The 15,235-nt window shown below is 47.3% G+C and overlaps 1 protein-coding gene across 1 annotated transcript in view; it reads right to left on the bottom strand.

Moving 5' to 3' along the window:
• Positions 1-11,268, bottom strand: part of LOC138834517 (MTRF1L release factor glutamine methyltransferase-like) — a 51,555-nt gene extending 40,287 nt beyond the window's left edge. Inside the window, 2 exon segments of the mRNA XM_070033064.1 lie at positions 9,773-9,881; positions 11,232-11,268. Coding sequence (XP_069889165.1) covers positions 9,773-9,881; positions 11,232-11,268 — 146 coding nt within the window.
• Positions 11,269-15,235: the final 3,967 nt, after the last annotated feature.

Consider the following 15,235-nt stretch of genomic DNA (forward strand, 5'->3'; position numbering starts at 1 on the left):
TACCTTTGGCTAAGTCAGGTTACATGGCAGCTCACATCACCAGACTCCTAGCTTGCTCTACAATGATGTATTTGCAGTCCTATTCTTATATCTTTGCAGTCAGAACATTCTATTGTTTTGTTTTGGTGCCAGACCTGCATCTTGAGTAAGTGTCTAGAAACAGTCCCTAATCTTTTAAGCTCAAAGCTAGTACTCGACTGTTTGAGCAACAGCATTACTTCTGGATTTTTCTGTGCAAGTGGTAGTGAGGAATGGAACCTAGGACTTTGTACATACTCAGTGAGCACTCTAACACTGACCCCCAGGAGTGACAATTGTATAAACAGATAAATTTGTAGATTGGTAGATAGAGATAGATGGCTCAGTGGGAGAACGCTTGCCTTGCAGGCCTGAGGTCCTGGGTTCGATTCCTCAGCACCACATAAGTAAAAAGAAAAAAGCCAGAAGTGGTGTTGTGGCCCAAGTGGTAGAGTGCTAGCCTTGAGCTGAAGAGCTGAGGGACATTACCCAGGCCCAGAGGTCAGGCCCTATGACCGGACCCATAAAAAAAGAAAATTAGTCAATGTAGAGTAATTGTTGTGTATAGTTTTAGAATATAATCATATACCAACTACTAATTTAAATGTTACTTTTATAACATTCTATTTGTACGGATATATATCAGAATGAATTTCTTAGAACTTCCCACCATTCATTAGTGGCAGTTCCAAGACTGGACCTCCAGGTCTAAGTTGCTTGTTTCAGCTTTGGCTTCCCTAATAGCCCACCAAACATTAGCAATGCAATGTCACGTACACATTCTGGGGCTTGTCATTTAGACCCAGATGGTCACAATACAAAGGAAAAAAAATAAAACAACCTTCTTGAACTTCTCAGTTTCATCCTTGTCCTTTTTATTGTTTTTTTTTTTTTTTCTGTCAGCTCCAAAATTTGAAGTAGGGTCGTAGGATCCAGTGAGCAGCTGTGGCAGAGATGCAAAGACCTGAGTTCAAGCCCTGGGCTAGGCCATAAAAAAAGTAATAACAATAAGACCCTGGCTAGGAAATTGCATCATTTTTCTAGCAGGCCTGGGATTTGAACTCAGGGTCTGGGTAACTCTGTGACACTATGTGTGAAGAGGAAAACTCACCGTCCTTAAAGACAAGAAATTCATGGGGCTGGGAAGGTGGCTCAGTGGTAGAGTGCTTGCCTTGCATGCATGAGGCCCCTGGTTCAATAACTCAGCACCACATAAGCAGAAAAAGCTAGAAGTGGCACTGTAGCTCAAGTGGTAGAGTGCTCGCTCACCTTGAACTGAAGAGCTGAGGGACAGTGCCCACGCCCAGATTTCAGGCACCATGACTGGCAAAAAAAAGAAAAGGAAAGAAAAAAGAAATTCAGACCAGTTCCCAGGGCATGAATTGAAGCCCCAGCACAGGATAAGATAATATTCATATATATGAGATCTATTTACATACATAGGTTCTACTGCACATGACATTTATTACCCTTATTTAGTATTGTTACACATATAACATTTCCTTTATTATATCATATCCCATAGGATATATTTGCATATGGATTATACATCCTATTGAGACCCAGGACTTTCACAGAGAAGAAAAAAAATGTGTCAAATTGGCTTCTTACTCCACAAATAAATTTTTGGCCAGCTGGAATTTCAACTCATCCTACATTGCCCAATCCATAAATGGGGTACAGTCTTAGCACAACAGCCTCCGGCAAACTGAGCATCCAGGAAATTCTGATGAACTGTGATCAAGCCACAGTAGTGCTCAAAAATGTGTAGATTGATATTATATATATATATATATATATACCTGCACCTATATGTGTATATATATATATATATATATATATATATTTACAAACACTTACAAAGAGGGAATGTGAAGATGTTTTTAAATTATATATATGTTAGAACCAATTATTAGTTACTAAATTATGACTCCATTTAATGAGGTATCATGGTTGAATACTTACAAAAGAATTAAAAATTAGTCAATATCCTTAATCATACCTTGGTGCTAGAATGAAGATTTAAATCCAATATTTTTTGTGTGGCATTCTAAAATAGAATCATGAATTAACTGCAAATTTAATTATTACTTTTATAACATTCAATTAGCATTCATCAGGATCTCCCTCCATTTGTGGGTGATAGTCATAGCATTCGAATTCCAGGCCTGGGTAGGTTACTTTGAATGCAAAACATTGGAATGACACCATGAAGATTTCAGATTGTCATGATTAAAAAAGAGAACAACAAGAAGAAAAGAAAGCCAGGTGTCAGTGGCTCCTGCCTATAAACCTAACTAATCCTGAGGCTGCGATGTAGAGAATGCCAATTTGAATTCATCCGGGGCAGGAAAGTCCACAACACTCTTCTTTTTCAAACAGATCACAGGGGAAAAAAAATATGAGTGGGGCTGTGGTTCAAGGGCAGAGTGCTATCCTTGAGCAAAAGGAGCTCAGGGACAGGGCCTAGGCTCAAAGTACAAACCTGGACCTGCCTAAACCCCCACCCCCAAAAAAGGAGGCAATAACTCCATGTCTCTGTGTATGGATGGATGATGTATGGATGATGGGCATTCAGCAGGTTGCCCATGCTCATGTCCTTCCCTCAACCTGGGCAAGTCCTCAGAGAGTCCTAAGTCTGAGCCAGCAGCTTGAACAAAGCATCCTTCTCTGCCATTTAATAACTGAAGCCCCGCCAGCTTTGCCTGGGCTGTGCAACAAGTGCCTTATGTTCTGGCTGAGATGTCCCATCGGGACACCTAGCAGCCAGCCACTGCCTCCAGGGAGACCACAGGTCCTAGGCTGTAGGAGTTGTCAAAGGTTCTGGCTCCATATTCTCTATCCCTCTGTTAAATGTGAGCCTACTCCTCTGGGGCCTGGTGGCTATTCCTCATTCACCATTCTCATTGCCGAGTCACAGGTTGTTCCCAAATCTTGGCAAAGATATGAAGTAGCAAGCGATTTCTGCACCAAAAGGGATAAGCCAATAAAGCCCACCCTCATAGTTCCTGTCAGAAGTGAGCCTTGAGCTGCGAATGTGGCTTAGTGGTAGAGTACTTACCTAGCACACAGAAAGGCTTGGGTTTGATTCCGCAGGATCACAGAAACAGAAAAAGCCAAAAGTGGCACTGTGGCTTAAGTGATAAGAGTGCTAGCCTTGACCAAAAGAAACTCAGGAACATGCCCAGACTCTGAGTTCAAGCCCCAAGACTGGCAAAAAAGTGAGCCTGGTGAGACATATTCTTCTGGTACTCATAGGAGAGCCAAGGTTAGAGGTAAGAGATAGGGTAGAGGACAGTTGCTGGTGGCTCACACCTGTAATCTTAGCTACTCAGGAGGCTGAGATCTGAGGATCACAATAGCAAGCAGGAAAGTCTATATGAGACACTTTTCTCCTATTAAACACCCCAAAAGTCAGAAGTAGAGCTGTGGTTCAAGTAATAGAGTGCTAGCCTTGAGCACAAAACCTCAGGGATAGCATCCAGGTCATGAATTCAAACCCTAGGACTGGCATGAACACACACACACACACACACTCACACACACACACACACACACACACACACACACACACACACAAACCAAGCTAGAGCATTTGCCAGTCAGCCTGCACAAGTTCCATCTCTAGCAACTCAATATTTAAAAAAAAGAGGGAGAAGGGAATGAAAAACTTGCTCCTGGAGGTTGTATAACCAGTGCCAAAATTCCAGTGGAGTTCTAAGATGTGGAACAAGATAGAGAGCCTCAGGCAGAAGATACAAACTGCACAAAGTTTCTTGAGTTGTGGTGTAGAATAGGTGGTGTGGGTGGAATGAAGGTTCTGAGGCTTCACACAAGTCCGGTAATACATTCAAGGCTGGGTCAAGGCTTTTATTTGATCCACAGGGAGGGCAGAGGGTGGAAGTCCCAGAATGGGGCCCAGGGGGAAGATTAGCTTGGCTTTTCACGATGGACCCCAGCCATTTCCTGTGGCTGGTAGCCTTTTTTTCACAGCTCCTGACCCTCAGGCCTCCTTTCCATGGAGGAGTCAGGGCAAATGCACGGAAGAACACTTGCTTAAGAAAAGGTTCTATTTTAATGTTTTCGTTTCTTTCATGCATGTGTTTCTAACGCATTTATAAGATTATTTCTTTGTTGCTTTGTATGTCCCTCCCCCACAGTGTAACCCCCGCTTTCACTATATTTGATGTCAGTATAACATGTGGAGGAGATGGGGACAAACAAGTCGTTTAAGGATTCAGGTGGACCTGTTGCAACAATGAGAAGTACAAAATGTCATGTCAATACCAGCTTTACAATGTCGGTGTGGGGGGGGAGGGGGGTATAATTGGGTGGGGGGAGGGGGGTAAAATTGGGTGGGGGGAGGGGGGAGGCGGGGAAGGGAAGTGAAGGGTAAACAAAGGAGGAGGCTGCAATGCTTGGTAAGAAATGTATGCATTATCCTGCCCATGTAATTGTAGCCCCTCTGTACAGTATGTTCTCAAATAAAATAAAATACAAGTAAAAAAAAAAAAAGGTTCTAGGGGGCTGGGAAGGTGGCTCAGTAGTAGAGCGCTTGCCTTGCATGCATGAGGCCCTGGGTTCGATTCCTCAGCACCACATAAGCAAAAAAGAAAAAAGCCGGAAGTGGCGCTGTGGCTCAAGTGGTAGAGCGCTAGCCTTGAGCTGAAGAGCTGAGGGACAGCGCCCAGGCCCAGAGTTCAGGCCCCACGACTGGATCCAAAAAAAAAAAAAAAAAAAAAGAAAAGGTTCTAGCCCAATGCTACTAGTGGCTCAACCCATATAAATCCTAGCTACTGAAAAGACTGAGATCAGAAGTTGTGGGTCAAAGTCAGCTCAGGGGAGGAAAGTTAGTGAGACTTTTCTTGCCGATGAACTACCAGAAATGGAGCTGTGGCTCAAGTGCTAGAGTGCCAACCTTGAAGCAAAAGTTAAAGAGACCGGAGCCTAGAACCTAAGTTCAAGCCCCAGTACTGGCACATAAAAAATAAAGAAAAGCTTTCAGGAGTTCCGAGTCCACTGTGGTGAAAGTCTAAATCAGTTGGGTGCTGGTGGCTCATGCCTATCCTCCTAGCTCATCAGGAGGCTTAGATCTGAGGATCGTCGTTCAAAGCCATCCTGAGCAGCAAAGTAGAGGAGACTCTGATCTCCAATGAACCACAGGAAAACTGGAAGTGGTACTGTGGCTCAATTGGTCAGTTGAAGAGCTGAAGGGACACTGCCCAGGCCCAGAGTTCAAGCCCCACCTGGCCTGCATGAACCTCACTCTGTGGCTCTAGGCAGAGTAATTTCCAGTGGACTGCTAAGGGTCTCCCAATATCTAGGTGTCCTACAAGTCTTGAAAGCAGCCTCTTTGGGAGCCTTTTTCTATAGAGCGGGCCAAAGTATCAGACAACGGTCTAGCCTTGGGGCACTGAGGTCATCAGCCAGGTCATCAGAATGGCATCTGTCATGGGTGCAGTGTGGATCTGAGCAGTAAATCAACATTTCAGACCAGGTTTCTGGGCCAGGAGGGGCAAGAGCTGCAAGATGGCACAGCAGGTAATGCCTACTCACGGGGGCAAATTTGTCAGGCACACCTTAGGTGGGTGTTGAGTTGGGCTCATGAAAGACTTGTTGGCTCAGGAATCCACAGCTGGCCGTCTGCTGATTGTAGCAGTGGCTATCCCAGGAGTCCCAGGGCTCAGAGGCCTGCTTTCCTCACCAATGTTCAGCGGCAGATGAAGGTCTGCAATCATGCATTGAGTATAAACGAGCATCCATCGTGTTCTTCCCTTGGTCCTGTACCCTATGCATGGATGGAAGTGCAGGTTCCATAGAACTTACTGCCATGGCCCAGAACCCTCAGCCCAAGAAGGAGTTGGGGAGAAATAAATTACATGTCGAGAGTTTACTATGACTGTGCCTCTGGACTGCCCCCAGTTCTAGCTCAGCTCATCATTACCACCTTCCTGTATGTATGTCTGTGTGTGTGTGTGTGTGTGTATGTGTGTGTGTGTGTGTGTGTGTGTGTGTGTGCGTGTGTGAGTGCATGGGCACATCTTAGTACTTGGGCTTGAACTCAGAACCCGGGCTCTTTTTTCATTCAAGGCTAGCAATTCTACCACTTGAGTCACAACTTTTCTTCCAGCTTTCAGGTGGTTATTTGAAGAGGAGAGTCTCACACACTTTAGAAAAGTGAGCTGGTGATAAGAAATGTACTCATTATCTTGCCCATGTAATTGTAACCCCTCTGTACAGTATTTTCACAATAAAAGATGCTATTGATACAAAAAAAAAAAAGAAAAAACAAAGTGATGTGGGCTGCCTCTGAATGCCAATCCTTAGATCTCAGCCTCCTGAGGAGCTAGGAATATGAGAGCATGAGCTATTAACATCTGGCCACATTTTCCTTCTTGGCTAAGACAGTGTACCTCTCTCCCAGCCTAGCACCCATTTATACCTAACCTTCTTCCCCCTCCCCCTACTCCTCCAGGCTTCAGAGGAAACGTAACCTCCCCTGAGGACATAGAAATTGGATGCTTGACAGTTTTGAGCTTTATGTTCTCCACACAGTTAAGGGCTGCTGGGAGCTGATGTGGAGATCAGAGATCTAGGCCAAGGTAAGTAGATAGCTGTTCGAACAGAAGACAGTATGAAGAGACATCCTTGCAGCTGGATGCCAGTGGCTCATGCCTATAATCCTAGCTAATCATGGCTGACACTTGAGGATCAAGCAAGATTCAAAGGTAGCCTGGGCAGACTGTTATCTGCAATGAATCACCAAAATGCTGGGAAGCAGAGCTACTGGAGTACAAGAGGTAGAGCACCAACCTTGTGCAAACAAGCTAAAGGATACCACCTAGGCTCTGAGTTCGAGCCCTGGTAAACACACACACACACACACACACACACACACACACACACACACACACACACACAAACATCCTTAGCAGGTGCCAGTGGCTCATACCAGCAATCGTAGCTACTCAAGAGGCTGAGCTCTTAAGATGGCAGTTTGAAACTAGCCCAGGAATGAAAGTTCGTGAGATTCTTATATCCACTAAAATACTGAAAAGATGAAATGTGACCGGTGGATCAAGTGATAGACTGTTAGATTTGAGCAAAGGAAGCTCAGTGCCTAGGTCCTGAGTTCCAGCTCTAGAGTTTTTTTTAAAGACACATTTTGCCCCCCCCCCCTTAGGCCATCAATCCAGATTTTGGTCATCCTAGATCTCACTTCCACTCCTGCCATTTCTACAGCACCACCACTCCTGCCATTTCTACAGCACCACCACAAGTGGCCTGTTTCTGGCAAGCTCTGGGTTAAGAAGTGAATGTACACAAGGGGGGCATACCTAGGTCAAGGCTAATGCCCCAGAACATTGAGGTATTGGCCATACCAGTCTCTCCTCCCCCAATTTTCTGGCCTTGGAATCTAAAGTCTGTGCCTCTGTAATCTGGGCATCCAGAATTCTCTAGAAGGATTGGAGAGGCCCAGATGGGGCTGGAAGATAGACTTGCCTGCGATAAAGTACTTGGACATTTCCTAAGCACCAACAGATATTTCCAAGCCACCTTGGCCTCACCTCCAATGCAGCCTGGAATCTTCCTTGCTTGGGCAGCCTTCAGTCCGCTATCAAGCTGCAGTTGGCCAGAGCCACCGGCAACCCCCTTCCCTCACTCCACTACCAGCCTGCTGAGAGGGACATGCAGCCAGAGGTCTAGCTGAGGAAAAGGGCAGGACATCCCATGTCTGAGTTCCCCACCCAGAGACAGGCAAGGCTCTATTTCAGCTAGCCCAGCAGATGCAGAATCCCCTGCAGGAGGCCAAAGATTTGGACAGCTGGACTTGGGCTCCAAAGAAAAGTTGAACTCAGGTCTCTGGCCATTTAGGACTCATGGTAGACCCTGTTAGGAGGCTAAAGGCAAGGTCGATGTGGAGGAGGGGCACCATCTGAGGTGAGAAAGAGGCAGACAGGCACCCAGGAACGGGACAGAGAAAGATGAGGAAAACACACACACACACACACACACACACACACACACACACACACACACACACACAAATATGGCACTGGTGTCTCACACCTGTCATCCTAGCTACTCAGGAGGCTGAGGTCAAAGCCAGCCAGCACAGAAATGCCTGTGAGGCTCTTATCTCCAATGAACCACGAAATAGCAAGAAATGGAGCTGCAGCTCAAGTGTTAGAGCACTAGCTTTGAGCACAGAAGCATAGGAACTTCACGTAGACCCTGAGTTCAAGGCCTAGGTCTTCTACATCCAAACTCACAGACACACACACACAGACAAAAGACACACGAACACACAGACACACCCAGTGGTAGCCCAAAGCCTCAGCAGTCCCTGAGCACCCTGAACTTTCCACCCCAGAGAAGATGGCTCTACCATCATCAGACCAACTGCAGACAAAACTCAGAGCCTCTCACATGTCTGGAATGGTTCACAACATATCATCGCATTTCTACTGTACACACTGTTATGCAGAAAATTCAGCTACCTTTTATTTGGTTGTAGGTTATGGGGTTTGAGCTTTGGGCCTGCCAGCAGGCCCTCAGCTGTTCAGATGAAGGTGTGCGCTCCACTACTGGTGCCACAACACCACATCCAATTTTCTGGTGGTTCATTGGAGGTAAAGTCTCACAGACGTTCCTTCCCAAGCTGGCTTTGAACAGTGATCCTCAGATCTCAGCCTCTTGAGTAGCTAGGCTGACAGTTATGAGCCACTGGCAACGCCAGGCTACACCCAACTTTTTTTTTCTTCAGCTCTTTTCTTTCTTTCTTTTTTTATTGTGAAAATCCTGTACAGAGGGATGACAATTACATGGGCAAGATAAGGAATACATTTCTTATCAAGCATTGTAGCCTCCTCATGTAGCCACCTTCTTATACCAAGGGAAAACCCAACTCATCAAGACACAAACCAAATGTAACCCCACACTTCAGACTTTGTCACCAGCATGCAAACCATTCTTCCATGGATGGAGAGCATATAATTGACACTACCATCCTACACCTGCTCCCATTCACCCACTCCCTGCCTACCACAGTCCATGACCTCTGGAGTTCTTGGTAAGGCACCACCCACCCTGCTATGGCTTCACACTGTGGTAAACCTGGAGAGTTATTAGAAATGTCTGTACAGTGAGGCCAGCACCTAGTCTCACAACCATAGCAACCATAGTACTTCACTATCTCTTGCAAGCAAAGAAGGGGTGTCTTTCTTTCTTGTTTGTTTTTTTGTTTTTGCTTTTGCTTTTTGGTTGAGGGGCTTGAACTCAGGGCTTGGGTACTCTCCTTGATGTCTAATTTTCCTCAAAGCCAGTGCTCTACCACTTGAGCCACAGTGCCACTTCCGGTTGGAGATTGGAGATGAGGTTCTGGTGGGACTTTCCTGCCTGGGCTATGAAATGAGAGCCTCTGGAACTCAGCCTCCTGAGTGGCCAGCATGACAGGTGTGGGATGACAGGCATGAGCCACCGGCTCATAGCTTAAGGTGTCAAGTCCTTCAGAATGTCCACCTAGTCCTCCTCTAGACCCTACCACCTAGACACCCCTCTACCTCCCTCAGGGACAGCAAAGGGATGCTAGAATCTGGGTGAAGCCATGGGGATTAAAGGGCCCCCTCCACATCACTAACCCCCTCTATCCTCCCATCTGCCTCCTGCAGATTGCCTGGTCTTCCAGGGCAGATCAGACCCCCAAAGAGTTCTTGGGCCTGCCCTATGTCCCCCTGCCCCACCCAAACGATACCTGAGGACTTCTGGGGCCAGCTGCTCCATGTCCTCGTGGAAGACATTAGGAGGGTTGCTGACAAGCGGGCCCAGGGGTACCCAGGGCAGAAGGACTGTCCAGCTCCCCTCTGTCAGAGGAGACACAAAGCACAGATGGATCTACTAAGAGCTTCAGGGCATAGCCATCCACTTGTCACAGAGGTCACTGGGAGAACTGTTTTATGGTGACAGCCCTGGGGCCTGACCTCATGGCCTGGCACTGTCCCTAACTTGCTTTGTCTCCAGGGGAGTGCTCTTACACCTGAGCAACCATGCCACTTCCAGATTTTTCTGTGTATGCAGGACCTAGGAATCGAACCCATGCTTTCCTGTGTGCTAAGCGAGCCCTCCACCTCTGAGACAAAATCCCAGCCCTAGATAGCTGTTCTTCTGTGAAGCCTCAGGCCTGTCTTGGGACAGTTTCGCACATCTATACCAAGTCTCTCACCAGCAGCCCTGGCTGGAAATGAACACGCTCTGCTATGTTGCCCATCATCTGCAGCACCTTTGTTCTCTGTGCGTCTTTCAGATCCTCCTTGTTAAGCAAGACCCCCTTTTCAAGTGCTGTCTCCAAGAAGCCTTTCTGATCACCTTGGAAAAGCTGGAGGCTCTCCGCTGTGCAGGCTGCCAGCCTTGTCAGACTCTGCCTTCCAGCCAGTGTGGGTTGAGAATGCATGAATGGGAAGGCTTGGATTCCACCACCGGATTTGTGAAAGCCCTGATACACCACCCAGGGGCAGGTGTTGTATCACACTCCGTGAGAGGGGGCTCGAAGCTTGGGCAATCTGTGGGCAAAAAGACAGGACCATTTCTTTGTGTGGGCTTGAACTGAGGATCTGGGAGCTGTCTTTCTGAGTTTTGTTGCTTAATGCTGGTGCTCTACCACTTGAGCCACAGCACCACTTCTAGCTTTTAGGTGGTTCTATGGAGAGTAGAGTTTCATGGGCTTTCCAGCTTATGGCTGGCTTCAAACTGTGATCCTCAGTTCTCAGCCTCCCGAGTAGCCAGGATGATAGGCATGAGCCCGAACCCCAGGTGATGGGCACCAAAGGCTTTTTGTTTTTTTTTGTTCCTGTTTATCTCCTGTCAACTAGCAAGCCCAAGTTAAAATAATCATTACAGGGGATCAAATTCCTCTCCTAGGTCAGTTAATCCAAGGAGATAAAGTGTGTTTGGAAAAGGCTAGTCTCAGTTGGATTAGGGGTATTTCTGTGTGTGTGTGTGTGCGTGAGTGTTGGGAATACCTACCCTCATCTCTGTGGTGCCTCATCCTCCCAGCAGGGAGAGCATCCAGGATCCTGACCCCAAGGGAGGTGGATGGGGCAGGGTACCTAATGTCACAACCAGGGGGATGATCTGAATTCTGTCCTGCAACCTAAGCCTGGACAGATGAAGGAGAGAAGGAGAGGGTTAGGGAAACATGAAAGGGAGCCCCTTACCTTTGGCTACATGTACCAGCAAGAAAACTGAATACATCTTTCTTGGAAGTCAGATAAAAGGTGTACAATGTTCATTTATTTCATGATTGTGTTAGTCCTAGGGCTTGGATTCAGGGCTTGGGTGTTATCCCTGAGCTTCTTTTTTTCAAGGCTGAGGCTCTACCACTTGAGCCACAGCACATCTGGCTTTTTATGTGTGTTTTTGGGGAGGGAGGTGGTTTATGGGAGATAAGATTCACACGTACTTTCCTGCCTGGGTTACTCTGAGTCACAAAGATCAGACCTCAGCCTCCCAAAGTGCTAGGATGGTGGGTGGGAGCCATGAGCTCCTGACCGCCACCATCCATTTATAATCCCTTAAACCCAAGGCCAGGCCACCCATACTACACCTCCTTTTTGGGAGTAGGAAGCAGACATGAGTGGGTTTGATACTTCAACAGCCTACCTATCTTTGAGCATTGTTCTGGGTCACTCTGATGGATTCTTCGTCCTTATCCACAGCAATGATTTGGCTCTGTCACAAGAACAAATGTTCCCCGGGAGGAATCAGGTCTGGGGTCTCTCCTCTGAACCCGCCACCCTAACCAAAACGACACTCCCCAGCAAAGGGTAGTACACACAGAGTGTTTTTATTGTCTTAGAGCCAAGGTCTTGTCAGATAGGTGGGGGTATAGGTCAGAGGCCTGGGATTGTGCTGGGCAGGGGGACAAGGTGACACTTTCTCATCCACTTTCCTTCAATGGTGTAGCAGAGTGATGTGGGGAAGGACTCATGGGATGGACAATGAATAATCATCATGGTCTAGCCAGGGCACAGAGGGGCTTACCTCATGAAGCTGCTTCAACAGGCTGAGCAAAACAGCTCCTGACCCACAGCCCACCTCCAGAATGAAAGGGCCACCTTGCGTTCCAGCCTCATGGGGATGCTGGGCCAACTCCTCCAACACTCATTCTACCAATTCCTGAGAGACAGAGAGAGAGAGAGAGAGAGAGACAGAGAGACAGAGACAGAGACAGAGACAGAGACAGAGACAGAGACAGAGACAGAGACAGAGACAGAGACAGAGACAGAGACAGAGACAGAGACAGACAGACAGAGAAAGAGACAGAGACAGAGACAGCGACAGAGTTCCAGAATTACACTTAAGCCAGATGCCGATGGCTCAAACCTATAATCCTAACTACACAGGAGTCTGGGATGTGAAGATCTTGGTTCATAGCTGGCTTGGGAGGAATGCCTGTGAGAATCTTATCCTCAAAGAACTAACAGAAAACGGGAAGTGATGCTGTGACTCCTGTGGTAGAGCGCTAGCCTTTATCTGAGGAGCTCAGGGACAGCATCCAGATCCAGAATTCAAGCCCCACAAATGACAAGAAGTGGACTTCCCATCACAAGAAATGGACTGAATAACACCCACTGTCCTAGGAAGTATGGCAGAGAAATCAGGCCAAGATTCCTTTCAGTTGGGGATCATGAATAGGTCACCTGGCTTCTCCATGACTCATTTTCCCCAGCTGGAAAAATGAATAGAGTGAAGGATCCCTACCTCATGAGGATAGGTTAATGAGAGACAGCCATGTTTTGTTTCATAATCCCACACCTGTTGCATGATTAATAACAGAACCCATCTGAGCCCTTTCCAGGCAACTTCCTGTCATATGCTCACAGAATTGATGAGAAATGTATCTGACACCTGCTCCCTCTGTTCCTGGCTCTGCTCCAGAGATCCCTCTGTATTAGTCCCTTATTTCCTCACAACTGTCCCATGAGGAGACTGAGGTCCGATGGTTGACATCCAACCCAGAGCTTTACCTGTGGTCAAGAATCGGCTGCTGTGAACTAAGTGTTTGAACAATCCGTCTAATGCGAGGAATGAGCTGGGCGATAAATATCTACCAGCCCCCTCCTCCCCACACACATACACACAACACACTTCCATCCTCCTTTGCAAAGATGTTTTACTTTCTTTCTTTTGATTGGTTGTGGGTCTTGAACTCTGGGCCTGGGTTCTATCCCTGAGTTCTTCAGCTCAAGTCCAGCACTCTACTACTTGAGCCACAGCACCACTTCCGGTTTTCTGGTGCTTTATTGGAGAGAAGTGTCTGAGGGTCTTTCCTGCCCAAGCTGGCTTTTACTCTTGATCCTAAGATTCAGCTCCTGAGTACTTAGGATGACGGCCATGAGCCACTGACACACAGCCAAAGATGCATTTCTATGCCTGTCATCCTATCCCCTCAGGAGACTGAGATCTGAAGACTGCAGTTGAATGCCATCCTTGGAAGGAAAGTCATTGAGAACTCTTATCTCCAATTAAAAACCCAAAAACCTTGCAAGTGGAGCTGGAGCTCAAATGGTGGAGTGCTAGCTTTGAGCATAAAACAAGGGATGGGACCCAGGCCCTAGTTTTAAACTTTTTCTAGCATAAACCCACCCAACCAAGGGAAGCAGGTGAGCACACCGGAGCTCAAAGCTCACACATAATACTCAAGACTCACAGAATAGACCCCATCGTGCTCTGAGTCTCTAGATTCTATGCCCTAGATCATGGCAGGCTGAGATGGGACTGACCATGCACCGAGTCAGGACATACAAGTACAATCTCATACTGAGATCCCGTGACCTCATCAAGGACTCAAGATCTCTCACTGTCCTGTCTTGACACTGGGTAGTCAGTTGAGATCTAGTTATCCAACCAAAGGATATTGGAATAAATTAATTTCTCAGCCAAGGGATGCAGACTGGAGGGCTCTAGGTCCCTTTATCTGGGGAAGGAGAAAAGGGCTGATCCACCTCAGGAATGATCCTGGGTTGTGAGTATCCTCAAAGAAACAATGCAGCTCAGAGCCCAGTGCCTCTGGTTTTCTCACCAGCCTCGACCTTCAGTCTGCCCTCTCTAAATCACACATCTGCCATCTAGACTAAAGGCTGAGCCAGCAAGGAGACCCAACTCTACCTCTGAGAATGGCAGTCATGGGGCCCTAGAGTCCCCTAGAGGAAGACTCAGAGCAACATGCGTCTGACTGTTTCCCTCATTCCCTGGCTGTCCTGTGCCAGTGGCCTGGTTTCCTCTGTCTGTGGTTGAGGAATGAACACTGGGGGTGTCATCTTCAGATTGAGCCAGCAAAAGTCCCAGTCCCCAAGGATGTACTGCACAGGCATCCTGCAGTGGACGACAGCGAGGTTGTCAAGGGTGAACCTAGAGTGCCAGGACTTTTAATAGCCATGTGGCTGGGTTGAAGGCTCTATCACTGATGGTCTAGGTTGTAAGGTGAGGTCACGGCTTCAATGGCCTGACACACCTGATCTGGGATCATCCTCCCTCTTCATCTTCCTCCTTATCCCCTGCCTCCCCCCCTCTGGATATCGCACTCCCTATCCTCCCTAACGTTTGGACACTTTCTTCTCATCTGACCAGAAAATAAAGTCGGTGACACACCCTGAGCCCTAGGGTCTACCCCAGGCTGTTTCCCTCAGCAGTAAGCAAATCACTCAGATCCTGGATATCATGAAGTTGCTGAGGGGACAGTCGCTTCGTCCTACATACTGGCTTTAGGCTCTGAAACTGTCCCCACAGAGATTGTGAATGGTTGGCTCCCTTGACTCCAAACCAAGGCCTGCATGATCCCTTCTTCCTTCCTTTCCTCCTTTTCTCCCTCTATTCTTCACTCCTCTCTTTCTCTGTCCTCTCTTTGTGTCACTCCTGGGCCTTAAAATCAGAGACTGGGTACTGTCCCTGAACCTTTTTACTCAAGGTCAACAGCCTATGGCTTGAGCCACTCATCCACTTCTGGCATTTTCTTTTTGGTAGTTAGTTGGAGACAAGAGTCTTAAAGGCTTTCCTGCATGGGCCTTAAGCCTCAATCCTCCCATCTCAGCCTCCTAAGTAGCTAGGATGACAGGAGTGAAGCAATGGTATCCAACTCAAACCAAGATTTCTTCATGTTCTGTGGATCCAGCACTGGAACCTTTCATCGTGTATGACCCGCCCCTCACCCCCTGGGCTT

This window comes from Dipodomys merriami, unplaced genomic scaffold (genome assembly GCF_024711535.1).
Source record: "Dipodomys merriami isolate MVZ:Mamm:240054 unplaced genomic scaffold, mDipMer1.0.p SCAF_218, whole genome shotgun sequence".
Taxonomy (NCBI): domain Eukaryota; kingdom Metazoa; phylum Chordata; class Mammalia; order Rodentia; family Heteromyidae; genus Dipodomys; species Dipodomys merriami.